A 25,074-nucleotide genomic window follows, 5' to 3' on the forward strand; every position below is an offset into this window, starting at 1 on the left:
GAGGAAATCAGCTATCAAAACCTCAGAGCACAAGGACAGATTACCCTTATACTGGAGGGATTATATTGTACTGCCCTGCACTGGACTCTACAATAAATAAATATGGCGCCTTTAAAAAGGCTGAGCTGTCTGAGCTGTCAAGTTTTCATCCCAGCACGTCATTTGCTACATTAATGCTGGATATTGTGGCAATATAATCACAGTGTCTTTTACTGCTCACCTAGTGCTTACTGATTTTTCCCCACAGATAACTCCAAAAATTTGAAGAACTTGCACTTCAAGCCACGGGCTGGTTCTCCTTGGTACCATGAAGCTGACCAATGAAAGGGGTAAAATTCAGATCAGGGATGTGAACTACACTGCTACTTGCATTTCAGTTGCAGCTCTGGGAAGATCCATTTATGTCACTTATGGCTAGGGCACAGATTATAATTTTGAACATCACAAATGCTAGGGAATACAATGGAAGAAATCTGGTAAAGTATCATTTGGCAGAAAGAGGTCATGGAACCATCAGATTGGATTTGTAAAGAGATGTTCATCGTAAAATCAATTATTTCTTAGTGATGGGTAAGGAAAGAGTTATATGTACCACTGAACGGGACAGCTTGTGACAAAGGACTCCAAAGAACATTAAGCCAGCTCATTATGGTATGGTATAACAGTGTGGTTTGGTACTTTATTGGTCCAATTAAGAAAAATTGGATCACCTGTCTTGTCCAAACAGCACTCCACCTTGCAGGCAATTTTTGAACAATCTCTTATTAGACAGGTGGAAAAAATTATATTGGATCCTTTTCATATTTTTAATTCTAAATATCAAATTCTTTCCTCTGGAAATTGTTTAGGGTTCCTAAATATAGATCAAATAGACACAAATATTCATTGGCTCCCTTATCTATTAAAGCAGTTAAGCATAAATAGCAAGGGGTCAGGTGAATGCAATTGGGTCAGAATAAATTTGCTGAAACAAGCTATGTACTCTACGTTTAATATGTCATGATCGTTTTTGTAATGAGTTTCATATGTGCAATAGTTGTGATATAATGTTTTGAGATGTGTTCAGATGTACAGAAGCAATGTGTGTCCATACAAATTTTCCCCTAGGGGACAATAAAGTTTATCTTATTTATTATGGAAGCTTGATTTCTTTTATCAAATTATGAGATGGATTGGAGGGGTAATTTTGCAGACACTCAGAGCGCCATTATATGGTATTGAGGAGTGCAGAATTGTAATGCTCATCTGCTTGACACTGTACTGCAGAACACACTCAGACAAAAAGCACAAAGGTGGCATCTTTAGCCAGAACATTTCTAGCCTTCCTGAGGCTGGAAAAGCCTTGGTGACTTACTTTGAACCCTTTAACTTACAGAATCAGAGCATCACAAGAGAATCTTGTCGTCAAAGAGAAACGCACTAGAACAATCTTCATTCTATGCTTGAATCCAGTATAGCATGGATGTCTTTATACTGGGAATAACTGGAGAAAAGAACGGACTCAAAAAGTTGAATTTGGAGAGCTTTGGAAGTCTAGCATCTTGGCAGCATCTCAGAGAATCAATGATTCAATGGCCCCTTGATGTCTTCTCCTCTTTAACCAGGAGGTTCTGAACTCTTTTACATTACCATAAATCTTAGTCTGACACAGCTACAGTATGTCCACAGCTTTCCAGAGGACAATCAAAACGCATTCTGAAGCATGTTGCGTACAATAATGTTAATTTTCTCTACAAGAGCATCTTCTCCACAGCTTGTTCTGGAATATCAACTAGTGTATATTCGTATTCCACCCTTTCTCCTGAGATCACAATGAAAAAAGGTTGCACTGTCACACAGTGTGGCACCTAAGTATCTAAATTCAGCGCTGAGAAGACTGCTCCATTCTACACCCTGCATCTTATGTTTACCCCCTTAAGAATATTACCATACGTCACAGGTTTCCTGTAAAGTGTATTTAAGTCTCCAAAATTATTTACTTAGTTTTCTTTTACAGGGAAAGCAATCAACCATGGTTTCCACTAATTAGGTCTAATTGCTCTCTCCAGTGGTGTAGACAGACATGCTCTGGTAAGAATTGTGGCCTATGAAGTAACTGAGGATGGAGTATCTTTGCCAAACCACAGCTGCACTTGTCTACCCTAACCTGTTCGGGGCTCGGCAAAGCAAGTTACGTGCGCCACAGCAGCACCTGCAGTGAGACCACAACATCATGCAGCTGCTTATAATTAAAAAAAAAAAGGTTAGCTTAAAATACAGTTTTGTTGTGTAGGGGTGGGGTATAGTTTAGTGCAGTGGGTAAGGCATTGGAGTCATGACTGCGAGATTGTGTTAAAGATTCCCGGCAGATACCAATGTTGCATTCTTGAGAGAAACACTTGACCCCAGTTGCTTTAGTCCACCAGCTCATCGAAGTGGGGACCAGCACTGACAAAATATCACCTCCACTTGAAGCTGCATAACCAGGATGAGCTCAGGCCCACCGAGTTCCTACAGTTCAGCTTACAGTTTGTTTTAAACAAATAAAGAACTATTCAAAAAGAAGAAATTTGGACCAAAATGAAAGCAACAGGGGACACATCCCTTGGTCACTTCGCTTGCAAATCACAGCTACAAATACTTCAGGAGCTATGTCACACAAGGTTTGGAGTCTGTTGCTACCTAGTGATGGCCTTTCAGTAAGAATATTAAAAGGTTATTATTTCTCACTGCTCTGTCAATCTCATTAGGCTGAAGACTAATGGTGAGGTAACACAAAAAGACGAATGCGATATTAAAATCTGCTGGTTTTAACACGTATACCTTAACCAGATACATGATTTTATGAGTAGAAATCAATCCACCACCAAGACAATTATTATTATACAGAGCATTATTCAATATGACACAGTTAACTCACCAGGGAAGCATAAATATTAGTAAATATATCCGTCCAATTTCCGTTTTGTTCAACTCAGGATCACAAGGTGGGATACAGCCTGGGTGGGATGCCAGTCTTTCACAGGGCACACAGACACAAACACCAGAGCCAATTCTCCCAGAAAACTACTACTAGGTATTTGGACTGTGAGAGGAAACCTGAGCTCCTAAAGGGAACCCACGCAAACCCAGAGAGAACATACAAACTCCACACAGACAGCACCCTGGGAACCTAGGAACCTTGAACCTAGGGCCCAGCGGTAATGCCAGACATTGCTGTACTGTGCCACTATATTAGTTAATATAGGAATTAATTCAATAAATAACAAATGTATAAGAACTAAGAAAAAGATAGAGGGCCCCAAAGATGAAAAAGAAGATATGACACCATAATATGAGGCAATTAGGTGAGTAAACATAATCAGTAGAGTTTAATGCTCTGAAGTCCAGCTTTAGATATTTTTCAGCCAACTAATTTGCACAAGAGGATAAATTACAGTCAACACATTTATTTGAGGAAAAACAATGACTCAGTGCGGCCGCTTCATAAACAAGAAAATAAAAAATGTAAATGAACAGCAAAATAAACATAATTGCAGGCTTGCCCAAGGCTTTCTGCAGCTCTAAATTGTCACGCCCTCCAAAAATGAGGGATCTCTATGATCCGGTCTACTGCCACCACATGTTTATGACCTGGCGGTGGATCAGGGATCTTTAAGAGACGTTAAAAACTAAGAACAACATACAGTACAACAGCACAAAGTTCTTTTTTGTTCCTATGTTCAGATAAACCAGCTGAGTTCACCGGAGCACCGGTGATTCATTTAAACTGCATGTTAACCCTTTCAGCAATTTAACATGCAAAATTATGAAATCCTTTGTTAAAATATAAGATCAGACCACTTTATTGGCCATATACAATTTCTTGTATTAGGAATTTGTCTTTTTCACATACCCCAACTTGCTCTCCATGAGACACACAGACAGGGAGAGAAGCCTGGGTTCATAGCGCAGGGTCAGCCATTTATACGGCACCCCTGGAGCAGTTGGGGTTAAGGGCCTCGATCAGGGGCCCAACGGAGTAGGATTCCTCTGCCGGCCGCGGGATACGAACCGGCAACCTTCCAGCCACAGGCGCAGATCCTGAGCCACAGAGCCACCGCACCGCCCCAAAACTTGTGCCCTAAGCAGGTCTTGAACCTGGATTGCCGACATACTTATATAACATTCCTCTGCATCACCAGCCCACTCTAACACACAGTAAAACAAAGACACAGCAGGAAAATGACACTAAGATAACTATCTTCAGAATGCTGGAATTTGATATGCACATTCAAACTACAGTAGCTACCATTTTTTGTTATTTGTTTGTATTTCTTCCTTCTTTCCTCTTAGGTTATCCAGCACATAAACAGCAAATGTTATTTTAAAAATTCAGATTTGTTAAAACAAATCAAGATATATGCTGCAGGTTTCACTGATTCAATTCTAAAGTAGGGAGCTGTCATCTTTATTGGCAATACATAATTGGCTGACCGAAACCAAGATCGGTAGCCTTGAGGAAAATAGGATATAACTGACATGACCGTTGTAACACCAATTGATGCTAAAAGAGGAACTGCTCAGGCAAAATGCACATTCCAGAAGAAAGTGCACAGTACTCACACGTGTCTATCTGTGATCAGAACCCAAACCCCTGCCAAAATCAATGGTGCCCCACATCTTCTGGAGATTGTTTACACATATAACAGTAGATTTAAATCGCATAAAAATAAAAACAAATCAGTAGCATTCTGACAATTAGAAAACCAAAGGGAAGTGAATTTGATACTTAGTCCTTAAAATCGAAAATACTTTTCAAAATACTTAATTCCTTACATGTATATAGTGCTTTTCTGGACACTCCACTCATAGCGCTTTACAGGTAATGGGGAATCCCACTACCACCACCAAAGTGTATCCTCCACCTGGATGATGCAATGACAGCCAGTACTCTCACCACACATCAGCTATTAATGTAGAAAAGAACAGAGTAATGAAGCCAATTCATAGATGGGGATTATTACGGGGCAATGATTGGTAAAGGCCAGGGGAAATTTGGCCAGGACGCCAGGGTTACACCCCTACTCTTTTTGAGAAGCCCCCTGGGATTTTTAATGACCACTTAAGCTTTGTGATGAAAACTGCCACATACAGAGCACATTTTGTTAAAGTATGGAGTTCAAACAGCATGTGTTGGCTGTCAAGAAACACAAAGGTTAATTCCATGCTGAAATGCAGGAAGGAATCAGCATTTCTGCTTTTGAGTCTCCTTCAGGTGATGTACTCTACCTTTCTGACACCTAAAGAAGGCTGAGACTCCTCTTTCGACTCTTCTGCATTTACTTATCCTTTACTTTGTCCTTGACCGCAGAACTTTCCTTGCCCCATAACTGTCTTGCTGTAGGAACGCACTGAAAGGTAACTTGTGTACACTTCCTACTGGGACTAGTGTTCTGTCAAGTAAGAGATGTCTTTTACAGGAGAAGGATGTTGCTGGGGAACTGGGTTTGGCAGGCCAAATGTCCTACAACAAAGAGTCGCACAGAAAGCATCTAGCCCAACACATCAGAAGAAAAAAAGATTTTAATACCCCCCCAAAAAAGCCAAATGACATAAATGACATCTTTACAAGTACTAAAAAAAAAAATCTCCTGGCGAAGTGATTTAATATTCATTTTCTGCCATACGATTCCGTCTCAAAGGCCTGAGATTCAAAAGCCGTTACTGCAAGGGGCTAACTGCCAGATTTTCCCATCTAGTTCATTATCTGTGCTCGATGTCTTGGAGATGTCTGCATGCAAATAATGAATGGGCAACCCCATTCGGTTAAAACAATACCTCCCCCCAAGGGGATTCGTGCCAATTTATGTCGAGCCATCCCAACGTGATTCAAATAATGACAGCCAGCAGAATGCAAGCCAGAGTGTGGAATTTTACACTGTTAATTAGTATCAGCGAGTATGGAATTTCAATTGGCTTGCTGGAGATAGCACACCATTGAAAAGAACGCGGAGGGGAAAGCTGTAACTTCTGGTTACAGTCTACAGAAAGCCAACAGCTAAAGTACAATGACTCAGCAGGAAAACTGTGTTCGTCGGGGCTGCACAGAGAGCATTCTAACCAATCAATGACAGCAGATGATGAGTAAAGGAATTAAGAGGCAACATGCTCAAACTATAGGCCCTGCCCGGGTTTTGATAGGCAAAGCTCAAGAAGATTACAAGTTTTTTTTTTTAAATGTAACCCGTTATAAGCTTCTCTCTGACCTTTCTGGCTTGCACTTTGACTTGTGACTCGACGCTACTTTGTCATTACCATCGTTAGAAGCTGGCAAGCAATTTTAAGACCTTGCAAATTATCTAAAGGCTGTGAATATCTTGCTATCAGGGGATTCTAAAAAAAAGAGGCAAAGTTTAATTGGAGGCACAGCACCTTCAGAGCAAGAGTACAACTCTACAATAGGGATAAGTTTTTAGGAAGAGGTCAGGAAAGGTTGACTGAAAAACGCATGTCTTTAGCAAATCTACTGACAAAGCCAGAGATTAGCCGCTGCTATTGTCTTGCTGCATATCCACCCACACCTTCCAAAAGACAGAAGGGGGATTAAAACGTTTAGCAGGGCAACTGTGAAAGAGAGAATAAAATAAACCTATAGAGGGGTTTTGGAGCACAACAATGCAAAACAATTGAAAGAATCAAAAGGCATTGACAGATGAAATGACAACCCCCGCAAACATGGACAGATTAGAGGCCAGAACATTCCATTGATCTCTATGACAATCAGTCTATCCAAAACAACCCCAAGTGCCAAAACCTACTGCTCAATTCAAAACTACAATCTAACAGAGTGTGGTAAAATGCTGTGGTTGACAGGAAAGGAAAGAAAAGAAATCCAATTATTGAGTTTCCTTTGATGATTACCAAAATAATTTGCATATTCCAATATTCCTTTGGCTATTTTTTCTTGCATGGCAGTACAGGGGCTTAACGATAACATTTTGGAACACTGAATTTTGGAATTTTCCTTCCAATTAGAGGCAGAAATTATCTCCACTGCCTGAGTTAATCCTTTGAGTCATGCTCCTAACACCCCCACATAATTTGAGCTAAACACTTCCCACGCTGACAACTTTTACACTTGTCCTACCACAAAATTATTTTAAATGTTAAATGCAAACAAAACAGAAAAAAACGATCCCCTGCAGTGTGTGCAGGTTCTGAAAAGTGTCCCTATGCCATTGTGACATTTAGAGTTCATTACAACAGTGCTTTACCTGACCTGTAAATTACAGCTTTTAACAACTTTTCTGCCATTTTTGCAATGGTTAATCAAACAATTTATAGCTGATTTTAAAAGCTTACGTATAAGGCCATTAACATAGCTGCATTTTACTCAAAATGGACATTTTAAATGTACTACTTCATGTCACTTACACACAACTGACTCTGAACACTTATCTATATTGAAAACAAGATCAAAGCTCTCATCCTATAGCTTAGGAATGACTCCATAACGATCAGAGATTCAGATTCCAACAACAATGTTTTCTTTCCAATAACATTTACATTCATTTTCTGGGATACTTTACAGATTTCAATTCTAGATTTCTTGATCGATTTTTGTGCATTTTTTCTTCGGAAACTTGTGTTTATTTTTGTGCGTTCATTTCTATGAGTTGTTCTAGAAGACATTTTTCTACTACGAGTGCAAAAACTCCCTAAGATATGTCACTGCTCCCATTTATCCTTCTATCCATGTACTTACCTCTCTTTCCAATTCAGGGTCACGGTTGAGCTGGTGTTTGTCTTGTCAATCAAACACCAACTGGCAATGACCATTTACAACTACATCTCTTAGCATTTAAAACTGAAAATTCCCAATGGGCTTAGCATGGTAAATTACTAGACGGTGAAGACGAGTTGTCTGTACTCATCAACCACCAACAGAAATCCCGAAGACCATCTTCAAAGCACATGCACTTGTTTTTCCACCTCATGGCATGATCAAAAGTCCTATCAGTGTATCTTTTAACACCTGCATTTAGTACAGTACCTTGTCCTGGTTGTTTCTGTTGTGGTGACACAAATTCCCGATAAGCCTGATGAGATGCGCTTTGAATCCCATAGCAGGGTTCCCAGAAGCTCCCAATTCAGAGAAGTCATGAGTCGCAGTAAAAACATTCCGACTTGCCTTGCCCACAAAATGAACTTCTTTCAAAAGTTCTGGAAAAAAAAAAGAAGAAAAAAACAACCCTGGATCTTTAAAAAGAAGTGGCCAACGGAATGCTATTTCCTAGGCATTTTGTCAAATGAAAAAATATATTGTACCACCAACTTTTGTGTTATTTCAGAATACCTCAGCTACTTGTCCATGACAATAGTGGTAACACAGCAGTAGGAAGATCTACTATGCTCCCCCCCCCCCACAAAGAAAATAGATTTCAAAAGTTTTAGACTGTAAGTAGGATAATACAGAGGTCTCTCTACAGAAAGTGCTTCATTTTATAAACCTTTCAGCTTTAGTTCACATTTATTAGTCCACTTTATCCTATTCTTTCCCAGAAATATATGTGAAAGAAAATAAAATTATGGCCCGTGTTCATCTTTTTAACTTATTCTGATTCAGATGTTGGAAATTATCTATCAGTCAGCTGCACTGCCTTTAAAAACAGCAGTATTCATGCAGCACTGCAAGAAGCATAAAGAAAACATCATCCAGCTCCAATAGAGATATTGACTTAGATCTAGACATTTTACTGCATATTTTAATACATAATATATTATCAAAGGGCCTCCCTTTTGATTCAGTCAATGAAGTACACAATGATGTCTAGAGTCTGGAGATAACGTGTTTGAGCATGGGTCTTCCCACTTAGCTGACTGTGAAAAGGATTTTCTGTGGGACATTAGTAGCTGAGTGCTGGGGAATTACAACAGGGATTTTTCCAACCTGGAACTAGTTTTACCTGCTGGGTAACTAAAGTTATAAAGTTACAGAGTGACATCAAAGAAAGACCTGCCACCAGTGCCGGATTTCCCATGCCTACGAAATTTGTAGGGCCTACGAAGGAGGGAAATACTAGTGACTAAGCAAACAACAAGCTGAAACAACAGGCTTGCGATTGACTCTAGCTGCTCCAAATCAATGATCACGCGCTATCTAGTGGCCGTTCTAGAAACAAGAAGTATCGAGTGATGATCACTCGACTCGCTCCATCAATCGCGTGGTTTAGCATTAGAATAGTTTAAAGTGCATCATGTCAGTCGTCCTTCAATTGGCGTTTACCCCTCTTTTTGCACATTTCGGATTGAAAGTGCCGACGGCCTCCAAACACAAAATCTGGCCCTGCCTGCTCTTCTTCCAGTTAGCTCTAACTCTGTGACACTGTGGATCCTGGTGAAGCAGGTGAACAGATATATCCAGACGTTTCGTTCTCTTTTGATTGGTACAAGGATTGTTGCCTAAAAACAGTCTCAATACATGAGTACAACTGTATTAATTGAGCGGATTAAATTAAAAAAATAGTTTTCATATTAAAAAAGAGCCTACAACACTGACAAAAACAAAAGCTATATGTACAGTACTGCATTTTTGCATTTCACAGAGGCAAAAGAACTAATCTTGCACCTATCTTCCTCCACACACTTCCTTCAACTTCCAGACTGATGTTTAGTGGGTGTGTAAATAAATATGGAAATACATATTTAAAACATTTCAGAGGTTACAATCTTGAAAACATCCTGCAGAAAACATGTATTCAGCCAGAATAAAAAAAAAAAGTTCAGAATGGCTGGAATGCATTTCAACATCTGTATCCATCCTGTGCAAAATACATATGGAACACTGTATTTCATATTAAATATGTGCATTATAATTACCAACAGTTGTTTTCAGTAGTTCTGAATAATTCTGCAGGAACATAAACTTTTTGCGGTCCGATGTCATCTCACAGAGAACATCTAAGAGACCCATTACGAAAAGAGCCTCCTGAAAAAAAAAAGCAGAGTCAGAGGAAATTCCTAGGATCCCATCCATAAAAACACATTTGTTTCAGTAAAACATATTTAAAAGCAAAGAAAGTTTCATCTCAAGGTTGTCATAAATTAAATATTCAATTACCTTTGCATTTTTTATCTTAAACCAAACACTATTCCAAGAAGGCGATGTAAAGCTGCCCAAAAGCACCACACATTTAAAGTATTGCCAAGATAAAAGATTCACTCCAGTGAAATTTATTTAAAATGTAGCCCTGGCGCTACTCTAGCAGACATGTTTTTGTGCCGTTTCATCAATGAGTTTTAATGGCACATTTCTTTTTCCAAAGGTTTCAAACATTTATTATACTATGACACTGCATGTGTAATATCATTTGCAATATTTCAATTAATTCAATATCTACATAACTCAGTTATATTTATGTGGTTTATGCTACATGCATGCTTAAAATATGGGCAGGGGACCACCTTTTATGAATCAACATTTTTTTTTTGTCATGCACAATATTTATGCAATGTTCTTATAGCTATGTTTTTTAAATGTGCAATCACCCTTTTTCTTTTCAGATCTTTATAAACACACACAATTTGAAATCAACAATTGTAATCAACCACCCTTGCTACAGCTGTACAATTCTGATACCAGCAGAAGCATTGGATGTACCTGTTTGCCTTAATTGTGCCAGAGCCATCTAATATTTTCTTACTAGGCCAGCCCTAAAAGAGTGCAGAGATTCAAGGGGTAACAGGACATTCGCACAAGCATCTGGGAAGACACAAGGGTCTCTCTAGCACCAGGATGTCTTGGGCAACTCAAACCCTTTCCACTCCTCCAGCACTGCCAATCTCCAGCTATCACATGGGAAATCTCAGTCACAGCCAGCTCGCAATGCAGTCTGAAGTCAAACCAACAATTTGCTGTTTTTATCGCAGAAGCAGAATGTTGGGTTTTTTTACAGGTGAATTAAAAAATGGAGAAAGACCACAAACTTAAAATCAAGCCTTCTGAAACAACCTCTTATAACTACCCCTCTGGAAGTTAGTAGTTAATTGATCTCAGGATCTCATCCAGATGTTGTTGAAGCTGATACAGTGATGCAAAACATGGCAGGGAAGCTTGTTTTATACCACCCCCAACCCTCTGCGTAAAGTACTTCCTGTTCCCGGTTAAAAAATGCGTTTCCACTTGTGTCCTTAATGGAAGGAATGCCCAGCGTAAATTAGCAAGATTAACACGAAAACTAAATTTTGCAGCAAACTCACTTTTAAGCTCAAAATGAAAACAAACGGATAAAAATATAACCGATATTTAGATCCCTACAGCTTTCCAAATTAAAGTGAGATGGTGTTGCGATGCTAACGAATTTTTGCACTCTGGGACAGCTATTTTGAGGTGTGCCAAGGTGCCTAGGGACGGCTCGTGATTCTTTAACTTTATTCTATAATTCTTGCGATACCTTTTTAGGTTAATACGAGTAAGCTGTATTTCAAGCAAAACAAAATGTAAGTGAAACGAGTGGGGCTTGGAAAACTAAGCCCTATGACTCAGATTTAAAGGCTTTACAGTTTAGAGTGGTCAATAAACAGGGAAGGGGTGTGGATATACAAAACACAACTGACTCACTCAGTGGACGCCATGCCAAATTAACGCTGATTAAATTAAAATGACGCCACGGATCCAAGACCGTGTTAACACAGGAGGGGGGCTAGAGAAACCCACAAGGCCGGCCAGTAATTCCAAAGCACTGCATCAAAACAAGCAAACCAGACATAAGAAGGGATAATTCAGCATGTATCCCGTGAAGCTCTCACAGCTGAAGAGTGCCGGCGAGCCATACCTCATCAGTAGGTGAGGGATCGGACGCCAAAGTTAACACGGCTTTGCACTGGTCCTCGAAACATGAGGCGAAGAACTTGGCCAGCCTTCCTGAAATACCGGATTCCTCGATGGCCTCCTCCTCTTCCCCCAGCTGCGTCATCACCAGTTCTAATAACGTGATCCTGAAGTGGAATACAGCAGCCCATGGTTAAGAGAGCAAGCTTGTAAACGACCAGGAAAGATCATTTTCAGATTACCAATAACTTATGGTATAACGCGTGTAATTATGCACTTTTCGGTCAGCTGACGTTACTTGTAGAACTCAAGCTTTTCCTCTTTAATGAGAGATTATACATAATTCTGAAAGAGAGAAATAGCGAAAGTCTACTGATTTATGGTGGATTTATGCAAAGATTAATTCAACTTTGAATTTGACAGAATTTAACTACTTAGATAAAACGCATGTAGGCCTCTCAGCTTCACATGTCGACAGACTTTTCAATATGTACAGAGCATGTGGTTATGATCCCTGTTACTGAAGTTACTGGGACACAGATTGGACTGCTAAGAGTAATTAATAACCCATGCCCAACAATGTTGTACCAGAAGAACACATCTTCCAACGCATCCTGTAAACTGAGGATCCTGCCTGTTCTGAGGAGTCATTCTGCATGTCAACATCCATCTTAAAAATAGATGTAAACTGAACATCAATAGGGGACTGTACAAACCTGTTAGAGACGGCTTCGTCTGTGTAATGTGCTTTGCATTGCTTTGAAAGCAAACACATAGCATAACTCTAAGGTTTTGTGGAGAATGTCAGACCCTAAGTCAGATTTAGGAATCTAGGGGTCTAAGAACTGAGGAACTGATGGGGATTTTTTCACCAATGCATAAAGCACCCAAACAGCAGGGTTGCTCTAAATGGCTGAGATTCAGTATCATGAAGGCAGTATAGTATAATGACTGAAGAATAACCACAGTATCTTATATTGTCAAAATACAGTTTCTTTTGCAGATGACAGCAAATAATTTTCTAATTCAGTAGTGCAATAGTCATTTTATCTACCTTTTCTCCAATACAAGCCTAACTAGTATTTTATTATATCACTAAATGTACTAATAAATTCCCATGTAGAAAAGTCAAAGGCACATACAATCATTTTAACATTTTCATTGTACTGCGTATATTACATCAATGGTAATCTTCCAGCACTTCAATACAATTTTAGTTCATCAGTTCTGTGAAATTGTATGAAAAAGGATACACAGAAGTATTATTAATCATGGTATGATCTAAATGAGAAGCAACCGAGTTACGAATTGCCAATATGACTCAGTAGAGCATTATATTATTACAAAAGATAATTATCTCCTTTTACTTTTGAGCAGAAAAGCTCAATGAATTTGCCTGTTAAATGTGGAAAGAAATTGTGTTTTTGGAATCCCTGCCTTAGTGTGCTGTTCATAAATTCTTTACTAGGTGATGGCGCCAAAAGAGAATCTGTAGTCTTACAAATATAACTCCCAGTTGTGGCTGAACTGCAATGTTTACCAACTAATCTCAAACCATTACTGTCATGAAAACATACATCTGAACTTTTGTTGCCAAATTTGAAACCACATTTTTTTTTCTTCTCCTTGTGAACAAAATACCCCCGTCAGGAAGGAGAGCTACAAAACAAAACCGCACTGGTTTGCTGGGATTACCTTTCCTGATTATTCAGCCTTGCAAACATCTTTTCAACGAGCTCGGAGGATTTTAGGAAATGCTGCGTTACAATCAAAACCCTAAAAAAAAAAACACAACATTAGGCACTCGCTAAAAAGAAAATTCCACATTGTTAAGATTGTGTTATGGTTCTCCGAAATTCATTTCTTAGGAAATACATTTAATCTGTATATATTAGTATACATTTATACTACACAAAACACAATACAGGGCTTGTAATGGTAAAGAACTCTGCAACAGAAGAATGACTCCTTTGGTCCAAGCATTTCCAGTCTAAGAAACAGAGAAGACCAAAATCACAAATTAGATTGAAAACAGGTCTGAAAGTGATGCCTACAGTAAAGAAGGCATACAGTATATGAGACAGACAATGTGCATAGAAGAGACTTAATCTGTTTTTGTGGATTGCCTTGAATGCTAGTCTGACTCAACCAAAGTTGCCCCGTCTCTCCCTAAAATAAGCACAATTTCAACTGCGCAATCTCAGGACTCCTAACCAAATTTGAGCTGCTTCTCATTGTATTTCTCAAATAGACGTACAGTAAAGAAGCCATATATGCGAGACACTCAATATGCTTGAATGATAATTGATCTGGCTTTGTGGATTTTGCCTTGATTGTTTGTCATGCTCAACCTAATACCCCCCACAGCAAGCACAATGTTGGGACTCCCATCCAAATCAAAACGACTTCTCATTTTTCTTTTTAAAATTTAACCAGGATGAGCTTTTCGCATGTTAGATTTCTGATGTTCATATTACATCTGAAAGTTTAAATCATGGCTTACATTTACCAGGCACCATGGAAAATGATTTGTTGCTCAAAGCAGTAGGCATGGTAATGAAAGCCAGAAAATGCAAAGGACATGTTAACGTTGCTCAGCGTTGGACTGGAACGGGAGTTCTTGATTAATCTGAGAACAGAATCAGCAACTGGGGCAGTCAAGAGCTGCAGAATTGTTTCTTACGATGATTTTTAAAACAATGTAAAGAATTTAGCAGGAGCAACTAACAACAGAAAGGTTATAAATAATAAGAGACTATGCAGCCTATTTTGCCCGTCTGAGAGTACATAACTGATCCAAGGATCTCAAAAGAACCCAAGGTATCAGCTTCAACAACATGGCTGGAAAGCGTGTTCTGTACTCCTGCAATTCTTCAATTAAAGTGCCCCCTGTGCATGGCTTTCAATACAACAACCTTCAGTTATTTCTAGACTGACACAGCTGAAGGTTCTGAATTATGTCATAAGTATTACAAGCACATGTGAGCACTAGAACAGTCACTGCAAGTAGACTTCCGCAATAACAGGACTATGAAAAACGAATAGTAAAGTAAAAAAAAAAAGTGTTATTTGTCCACTCAGGTTCCCTTGATCTAATATTAGATTTTGGTTGAAGACCTGAAAACAATCAGTGTCAAAAATATGCAATAATAGAGGAAATCAGGAAGGGGGCAAATACTTTTTGACGGCACTGTATGTCCAGCACATCCAGTCCTAAAATCTCACGGTAAACACACAGTTAAACACAACATTCATTTAAGTGTAAATGAGAAGCATCTTCTCTTATCCAAAGACAATTTAATGATGTACTTTTGGCATATTACCAATTCGAATATAGGAACATGTTAAAGGGTTTCAGCTTAGTACATTTGATAAGTGTGGACCTTAAGAAAAAATTTCATTTGAATTGTGCACAGCCCTTGTTGTTATTAGTAAGTGCTCCTTTTATCTAGCAAATATTGAAAACTGGGACAGATTCGCAAGGGGAAACAGATGAAATTAGTTATGACTAGGATAACATCAGGTTTAAAAAGTAATTCAGCACAGACAATACTGTTAACATTTTTTTTTTTGAGGTACAGTAAGTTGCAGGTGACTTACCAGAAAAATGGCTTTGTATAAGTTTGGAATTTACATGTAATTTGATCAGTCAGAGTTAAAACAAACAAATATGATGCAAGAAGTTGCACAACTGAAGTAATGCCTTCAATTGCCTTATGAAATAGTCAATTTCTCTTCATATAAATCATGAATAATACAAGCAGGATACATTTAATGTGTTTTATGCATCTAAGACAGCTGGAAACCATGCAGAAGAACAGAAGGAGTTTCGCTATTTGTTGATCTGAAAGTGCTTTGCTCGTTTAAATAACATGCAACAATGCTAAAATATAGCAAATGTTATTAAAGCCTGCTTGGAATTTTCTCCGATGCTCTGTAGACTTTCAAACAGAGTGGTGGTTGACATCAATGTCAGTTCAACTTTGGCTGGTTTAATCGAGCTCAGAAAGTACGTGACAGTCTGGAGAGACAGCATGTTTGTGCATCTTGTTGAGCCTTATGATCACTGCGGCGATCAAACATTCAACAAGTAAGGTAAGAAAGACCATGGTATCATCATTCCAGATACTGTCATTTGTTTTATAAGGAATTTATTTATAAAAGAAGAATGACAATATGGGATTAACTAAAGCCAATTCAAAATTTAAAAGGCCCTATTCCCACAACTCACAAATATCTAAAAAACTATGAGAAGTTCCCAATATCCTAACCACCCCTACCTTGGTCTTTCTGAACAATATAGTGTAAAAAGTATACATATATATGAAATTATATTACAACTAGATAATGTATACCTGTGTAACAGCTTTAATCGACATCAGCGGCTTGTGTATAGAAAACTACATCTGTGTGATCAAAATGAAAAGATGCTTTTAAGGGTGAATTATTGGGTCTTCACTGGGATTTTAATTTGACAGTCATGTACAACCAACTCAAGTTACACTTCAAAATGTTGATAGCAGACTTTGTATAAACCACAGACTTATTTCCCAGGGCAAATCTGTCTGGTCAGTTTTGTGCAGAGCAAGGTATGTATGGAAGTAAATCAAATTTTAAATATTTAAGCAAAAGCACAACTTTTGCTGAAGTTGGGCAGTGCAGTGGCTCTGTAGCCCAGGATCCACGGCCGACAGAGGAATCCTACTCTGTTGGGCCCCTGAGAAAGGCCCCTTAACCCCAACTGCTCCAGGGGCGCCGTATAAATGGCTGACCCTGCGCTCTGACCCCAAGCTTCTCTCCCTGTCTGTGTGTCTCATGGAGAGTAAGTTAGGGTCTGCAAAAAGACAAATTCCTAATGCAAGAAACTGTATGTGGCCAATAAAGAGATCTTAAAAAAATATATCTTAACTTTGTGCTCTGCAGAGCACCAAATCCTCCAGAGCGTCCTGGCGCTGTCTAGGGTTGAGCACTTCTTCAGCTTGGAATAAATGTGAAGATAAACCTACGGCCAGTCCAGCTCTGGCTGTTTCCTACAGAGGCTGATGACCTTCATGGCGACATCTTGGTGCTCCTCGCCTAGGACCAGGTCCGTCACTTTCTCAGCATCCAGGCAGGTGTGAAGTACCATGGAACAATAGGTCACAGTCTTCTCGTCACTGTGGTCAAGGAAAGTCCTGCACGACAACGGGCAAAAACTGGAAATGAGTAACACTGGGTCCAAGGAGGGCAGTCAAAGCTCCAAAGCTCAAACAAAGAGCGAGGTTTCTCAGTGGCACACCCGAAATGACAACAAAGCGGCCCTTTCCACACTCATCTGTCAAACGTCATACATTTTTAAATAGTCCTTCGGTAAAGGTCACCATGTGCTTATGTCCTTAAGCACTGCAAAAATGGCACACCCTAAAATGAGGAGCAACCGGTGTCTCCAGCAGATTCTACATAGGTTAATTTATAGCCGTTCTTTGGCTCTGGCCCACTTGGTTGAGGGAGGACAGTCTAGCCAAGAGGATGATGGTCAGAAACCCTGGAAGAGGTCAGCCAAGGGGGAATTGCAAAAACAGTGATTAAGAAGACAGATGGATGCACAGTAGCACATGCTGGGGAAAAGGATGGGATGGCTATTTTCCTATTTGGTTAGTGGAAGTCGTCTCCGGCTGTAGACGAACTCCAGAGTGGTGCGCGTTTATGCAGCTGGTGAGGTCTGGTGAAGAAATGAAGGGGAAAAAATGGAGGGTGTTGACATGGAGTTAGATGGAAAAATTAATGGAAACTGCTTTTGGTCCATGTTTTCCTCCTCTGCCAAATAGTATCTGATCCACTCTGTACAGTACAAGCAAATAAGATGTGGAATATTGCAATGAAAACCGCTATATACCACTGCTTGAACAAAAGAAGATTTGACCTGCTTCATATGTGTTCTAGTACTGTACTTAAGGAAGAGGTTTATCTGTAAGGGAAGAAGAAAGTCACAGATCAGAGTAAAAGTAAAAGCATTTAGATAATGAGCTGACATTTAATCTGCAGAGAAGTTTGTTTTGTTAAAATGGCTCTGAACTGCTATTTTAACTAGTCTGTGGATCAACAAAATAATCACTGAAACATAACTCAACACAAATGCATTACCCTAGAAATCAATCAAGTCCCAATAAAGCAGTTTATTTTTTTCTCAGGATGGGTGACAGAAGAGAGATTTATTGTCTGAGAGCTGCAGACCACATGTTTGTTTGAAAACGCTGCAGAGTGATAGGTATTTTAAGTGTGAATGAAATGCGCAAACCATTTACTGTACAGTTCTACAGCAGAAAAATATTTACAGCACTGTGGTGACCACAAAGAAATTACAAAAACTAATGACCTGATGGATTTCATTTTTATTACTCAAGAAGTGCTATTGAGAACTTACTTTTGTGATAGAAAAGGGCATGCTTTACAGTGTTTGGATTACGATATTGTTATGATATTGGAAAGTAAGAGTTTGGAAACTAACATCGGAGTTAGATACCATATGGTGGGTTTTCTGAGTTTTAATGTAATTGTCAGTGTATAAGAAACCTGATCCACTGGGGGCGAGCTGTAAGCATGCTGTCGCTTCACAAAAACAAAGTCCGCTTCCTCAATACAGACCTGTGCAACAGTGACACCTGGTCTACATCAACAGAACAAAAGGACCCCAATTAATCTTGGAGCCACTTTAGTTATCATTAACCAAACACACAGCACACACAGCAAAAATGGAGCCATCTTCTGGCGCTCTGTAGAGGTGTATTAGGAAGAAAACCATCACAAAATTACTTGTTGACTATATCAGTGTCACATTTATTTTTAAAATGACAATCGCAAATCAGACAGCAGGATGCCCAAGGTAAAATTAGGACGTACAGAGCACTCGGCATACTGACTGGCAGAACATGCTAATCTATTTCTGCAACTGTACAAGGAAATTTTGAAGGATGTATGGAAATTATTTTCAGATGGTGCGTTTTTGTTTGCTTTTCAAACACAAAGTGGGCTCGACCTTTGGTGAGCAACTCCTGGCCCGCCCTGTTTGCTGAGCGCAGACAAAACAGACTCGTAAAGGCAGACAAATTAGCATATTTTTCCAATCTGAAAGTCCACAATGCCTTTCTAGGTTTTCTTGCCATGTGGCAATTTTAAACTGCAATTATACATCTTAAGCGGCTTTGAGCAAATAAATCGTCATGTCTGGAAGCAAAAGTATTGTTATTCACCGAGTCATACAGTTTAAAAAGTATATTCCCATTGGAATAAGAATGATCGATTATACCTGCTGTCTGGATTTGATAAATATTATTTCACTACACAATTAAAATCAAGGCATTTGTTTTTACATATGAAACTAGAACAAAAATAAAATAAAATTAATCACATGGTATTCCTCTACTGAGTTGTATAAAATATGTTTAATCAAATTATTCAATGTTCATCTTCAACCCTGAGCTATCAAGCTAAATACTGTTTACAAACATTTAATTTAGATGGTGTCTTCTTACTTGCTGTTCAACTGTTTTTGAGTCATCATTTCTTGCACAAGATGTAGAGATATGGCAATGACTTAGAATACAAGAACAGTGTTTGACAAAAAAATGTTTCTGGTCAACTGCTACTTATATTATAAATGAGATCAAATAAAACTACAGTTCTGTATTTGTACAGCTTAAGAATGTGGATATAATTTAGGCCAAGCTGATGTACGTATTATACCAGAAATCAATATAAAATGTAAGCCTACTGTATGTCATTGATTCCTTATACCATGCACTCTACTAGAATGAAGTCCTAAAGTACATCAAGGCACAACTATACATGGTTACTCAACATTCCTAGCATATTCATAAACCACGTGAATCACATTAACCAGGGTATTGAGTTTCGTGGTATGAGTCTTCAAAGTTTTTTAATGATAGGTAATTGGGTCCATTGTATTATAATATACAGTGCCATGAAAAAGTATCCTGATTTCCTCTATTATTGCACATTTAACATTGAATGATTTCAGGTATTCCACCAAAATCTAATATTAGATAAAGGGAACCTGTGAACAACTAATACATTTTATTACTTATTTCATTTACTGAATGAACAAAGTTATCCAAGACCAACTGGCACTGTGTGGAAAAAGTAATTGCCCCCTAGTTAAATCAACCCAATTAAAGGGATAATTTAGAGTCAACTGATTGAACACAGCCAGGCTTGAACATAAATCTCACTTATTTTGACCCTTACCATCAGAGTCAAGTTGCCAGCACAAATATTCAACAAGCACATTGTGCCACGATTAAAGGAAATTCCTGAAGAGATCGGAAAAGGTTGTTGATATCTATCAGTCTGGAAAGGGTTACAAAGCAATTTCTAAGGCTCTGGGACTCCACCAAACCACAATCTCCAAATGGAGAACACTTGGAACACAAATGAATCTAGCCAGGAGTGGCCGGCCTGCCAAAATTGCTCCAAGGGCACAGCGTAAAATCATCCAGGAAGTCACAAAGGATCCTAAAAAAACATCTAGAGAACTGCAGGCTTCTCTTGATTCAGCTAAGGGCAGTGTTCATGACTCCACAATCAGAAAAACTGGGCAAAAATGGGCTTCATGAGAGAGTAATAATAATAAAAAAAATTTCTTACACTTATATAGCGCTTTTCTGGACACTCCACTCAAAGCGCTTTACAGGTAATGGGGACTCCCCTCCAGCACCACCATTGTGCAGCCCCACCTGGATGATGTGACGGCAGCCATAGAGCGCCAGAACGCTCACCACACACCAGCTATCAGTGGGGAGGAGAGCAGAGTGATGAAGCCAATTCATAGATGGGGATTATTAGGAGGCCATGATTGGTAAGGGCCAATGGGAAATTTGGCCAGGATGCTTTTTGAGATACACCGAAACAAGTAGCAAGGTAGAAGCCACAGCTTACCAGGAAGAAGATAAATGTTCGTCTCTCATTTGCCAAGAAGCACCTGGATGATCCCCAAGCCTTTTGGGAGAATGCTCTATGGACAGATGAGTCAAAAGCGTAACTTTATGGACGACATGGCTCCCATTATGTCTGGTATAAAGCAAACACAGCATTCCACAGTGAACATCATACCAACAGTCAAACATGGTGGTGGTAGTGTGATGGTGTAGGATGCTTTGCTGCCTCAGGACCTGGAGGACTTGCCATAATTGAAGGAACCGTGAATTCTGCTCTGTATCAGAAAATTATCTTAAGGAGAATGTCCGGTCATCCTGAGCTGAAGCTGAAACATAGTTGGGTCATGCAGCAAGACAATGATCCAAAACACAAAAGCAAGTCCACATCAGAATGGCTGAAAATAAACAATATTCAAGTTTTGGAGTGGCCTAGTCAAAGTCCAGACCCAAACCCAACAGAGACACTGTGGCAGGACTTAAAACGAGCAGTTCATGCTGAATTAAATTCTGAATTAAAGCAGTTCTGCGAGGAAGAGTGGGCTAAAACACCTCCACAGTGATGTGAAAGACAGATATTGAGTTACAGAAATTAGTTGCAGTCATTGTAGCTAAAGGTGGCGCAACCAGTTATTAAGTGTAAGGGGGCAATTACTTGGACACCTTCATTGACTAAATAAATGAAATAATGAAAAAGTGTTATTAGATAAAGGGAACCTGAGCGAACAAATATTAGATTTTGTCTAAAAATCTGAAAACATCCAGTGTGACAAATATGCAATAATAGAGGAAATTAAATACTTTTTCATGACACTGTTAATAAAAGGAGCAATGACTGAACTAATTGTTTTGCAATACAGAAAAAAAATCCATATACCTACAGTAATATAAAAATATCTTCTGTGGCTTTTAAAGCAATACGGAGAAATTGTTCTTGATTGTCTATAAATTCTGACTAAATGCGGGCAATTTTATATTCTGTACTGTAAATTCATTTCTGATACGTCAGATGAGAAGCAATAACAAATACAGTGACGGCACCAAAAATTTAAACATTTAAAATTTGTTCTTCAGAATCAGGTATATATGCCAAGGGGTGTTTCACTGCAAGATAGGGCTTTAGGTAAACAATTATGCAAGGATGAACCATGAATAATCCATCCATCCATTTTCTAACCTCTTTTCCCAATTCATGTACATGGCCGGAGCCTATCCCAGCAAGCAACAGGTACAAGGCAGGGTACACCCTGAATGGGACACCAGTCCACCACAGGGCAGAGAGAGACACAAACGAAAACACTGACACTTGGGGCCCATTATCCCAGAAGCCAATTAACTTACCTGGACTGTGGGAGGAATCCAGTGCACCTGGAGGACACCGAAAAACACGGAACATGCAAACTCCACACAGACAGCACCGCAGGTCCGGAATTGAAACCAGGACCCCAGCACTGGGAGCCAGCTGTGTTGAACATTGAGCCACTGCGCCGCCCACCATGAATCATAACAATGCCAATATCCTAATACATCTGCCCAATTCACTGAGATGTATACAGCTTCAGAACATTACAAATGGTAAATTAATTATGCTTAATTAAAAGCAAATTAAGGGTGCTTTCTTTGATATCTTGAACTTCAGAACAGCACCAAGGCAGCCTTTTACAATAGGCTCTTTCTTTCATTTCACAATAGTGAGGTTCAGTGCATTTGATCTTCTGTGTAAAGGTTAAAACCCCAATCACTATATAAGAGCAATGTGATCCGTAAGTCTAAAAAGAAAATATAAAGCATATACACGATTATCAATATCATTATTAAGAATGATCATTATTTAAACTTTTCATATTCTCTACATTTCTTAAAAGTTCATGGAAAGTTATTTCATTACAGAGCACTGTGCGATAGGACTACTCTGCAGAGAGTGGCACATCAATAAAACCGAGGTTCGAGTTGTCAGTGGTCTGAAATCTGAACACTCACAAGAAGAGATGGGGAAAGCTGTGTTTCCAGACGTCATCTTTGCAAACCTGGTTACTGACAGCAAAGTTTCCAAGGAACTGGATCCCACAACGCAAAACTGGAAAAGTCAAGCAAAAAAACATAACTGGATTTAGCCTCACTGAGAGCTGTAATGTTTTTGACAGGCATCAGAGTGGCAGATGACAAAAACCAGAAAGGAAGACTGTCGGAGCCCGAAGCACAGGGATTGGACGGAACATACAGGAGCTGAACAGATATAATCGGCAGAAACAGACTTTGCTTTTCAAGAAGCAAAACAAAAAGTTTAAGTGAAAACAGAAGCCACAACATTGTGTCAAGTACAACCGTTACCACAGCAACGTTCCACCTGAAAAAGGAGAAGAAAAGGCAAAAATGAAAGGGACACAGGACAGAACATAGGAAGACAAGTGGAACACAGCTTGCAGTCATATCATCCTGCAACTTGCAACTGGCAGCCCACGCAGCAGGTGTGAGCCTGGTCAGTACCTGGATGGGAGACCTCCTTGGAAAAACTATGGTTGCTGCTGGAAGAGGTGTTAGAGGGGCCAGCAGGGGGCGCTCTCCCTGCAGTCTGTGTGGGTCCTAATGCCCCAGTACAGTGACAAGGACATTACACTGAAAAAAGGTGCCATCCTTCGGATGAAAACCAAGGTCCTGACTCTCTGTGGTCATCAAAAATCCCAGGGTATTTCTACAAAAGAATAGGGGTGTTACCCTGGCATCCTGGCCAGATTTCCCATTGGCCCTTACCACTCATGGCCTCCTAATAATCCACATCTATGAACTGGCTTCATTTCTCTGCTCTCCTCCCCACTGATAGCTGATGTGTGGTGAGAGTACTGTGTGCACTATGGCTCCCATCGCATCATCCAGGTGGGGCTGCACACTGTTGGTGGTGGAGGAGATCCCCATTACCTGTAAAGCACTTTGAGTGAAGAGTCCAGAAAAGCGCTAAATAATTCCTTAGACCTATAATTATTAGAACATGCTGGCACAGTGGTTAGCCCTACGTGGCACTTGGGTCCTAGGTTCAAATCTTGGCGTACTATCTGTGTGGAGTTTAAATGTTTGCAGGGGTTTTCTCTGAGTGGTCCGATTTCCTCCCACAGTACAAAGCCATACTGGTAGCTTTGGCTTCTGGGAAAAGTCTGGTGTGTGAGCGCGTGTGTCTGCTTTTATATCGGTCTGCGCTCCTATGGTCTGCCACCCTGTTCAGAGCATACCCTGCTTTCTGCCCTTTGCTTGGTGGCACAGGCTCTGGCACCCCCACAACCTTGAAAGGGAAAAAGCTGATACAAAGTTAATGGATGGATGTGAGAAGAAACCGGTATATGTCACTCATAACAAGTTAAGGATAGCAGTGTGGAGTAGTGGCTAGGACTGGTTTTTTTTTTTTTTTTTTGCTAAGGAGACACCTTCATTAAAATTAGTATTAACGGAATGGCCAATAGGTCCTGTACGTTAAGGGTTGGATAGGCTAGTAAAAACAGGATTGGCCCAACCTCCACCCAAGTTCTACACTTTTCCCATATTAAACAGGGGGTTTAAATGCTTAGGTCCTCCACAACACGCAAACAGGTGAAACAAGAGTAGCAGCGAAACTGCTGACAGAAACATTATTTGGCAATGCATTTTGGAATTGCGTGCCCCTTTAAAACAAATAACATTCCTGTTTTAATTTTCAGAATATTGCTTATATGGGCAGTAAAGTGCAATGCTGCCAATCCAGACCCTGAGTGCTGTCTGTGTGGAGTTTGTATGTTCCCCCCATAATCACAAGGGTTGTTTCCAAGTACTCCAGTTTCCTTCCACAACACAAAGACATCCTGGAAACTTACATAGCTCAGAGTTAACATTTAAAAGTTAAAAATTTTAGGTAGTAGGCAGATGACTGTGGATTCAAGTCCTGTGTATGCACTCTCTTTCTTAAATAATATCACAATAATGGTAATGTTAGCAATTTCCATTTTGAATGTTATATACTTTCCATGGGCTGCCTGCACAGTAATAATTAAGAAAAATGGTTGTTTTGAGCAGTGGGATTAAATGTAAAAAAAAAAACTTTATTACACTGCATGTTCAGTACAATGCTGTGTTGTTGGTTTTTGGTGAGAACATGAATTGTGTTCCCTACACAGAAACCTTCTGACCAACTTAGGAAAAATGGAATAAAATAGCTTTACTGAAAACTGTAAACCCTGTGAGTAATGCATTGCTTTCTTCTGCTTAATTTTCGTCTAACAATCTCACTTTAACTTCAGTGTTGAACAAAACCCTTAATTATAACTCTGCAGACAGCCCATGGAAATTGCGTAACATTCAGACTGAAATTGACTAACATTACTATGATCA

At 39.5% G+C, this 25,074-nt stretch overlaps 1 protein-coding gene across 1 annotated transcript in view; it reads right to left on the reverse strand.

Moving 5' to 3' along the window:
- atxn10 (ataxin 10) overlaps positions 1-25,074 on the reverse strand; it is a 96,457-nt gene that overhangs the window by 43,615 nt on the left and 27,768 nt on the right. Inside the window, exons 4-9 of the mRNA XM_088646651.1 lie at positions 22,702-22,798; positions 16,798-16,965; positions 13,487-13,567; positions 11,796-11,958; positions 9,841-9,949; positions 8,015-8,184 (exon numbers count right to left, since the gene is read on the reverse strand). Of these exons, the coding sequence (XP_088502777.1) occupies positions 8,015-8,184; positions 9,841-9,949; positions 11,796-11,958; positions 13,487-13,567; positions 16,798-16,965; positions 22,702-22,798 (788 nt within the window). The remainder of the gene's footprint in view (positions 1-8,014; positions 8,185-9,840; positions 9,950-11,795; positions 11,959-13,486; positions 13,568-16,797; positions 16,966-22,701; positions 22,799-25,074) is intronic.

Source organism: Lepisosteus platostomus, chromosome 9 (genome assembly GCF_059453375.1).
Source record: "Lepisosteus platostomus isolate fLepPlt1 chromosome 9, fLepPlt1.hap1, whole genome shotgun sequence".
NCBI classification, from domain to species: domain Eukaryota; kingdom Metazoa; phylum Chordata; class Actinopteri; order Semionotiformes; family Lepisosteidae; genus Lepisosteus; species Lepisosteus platostomus.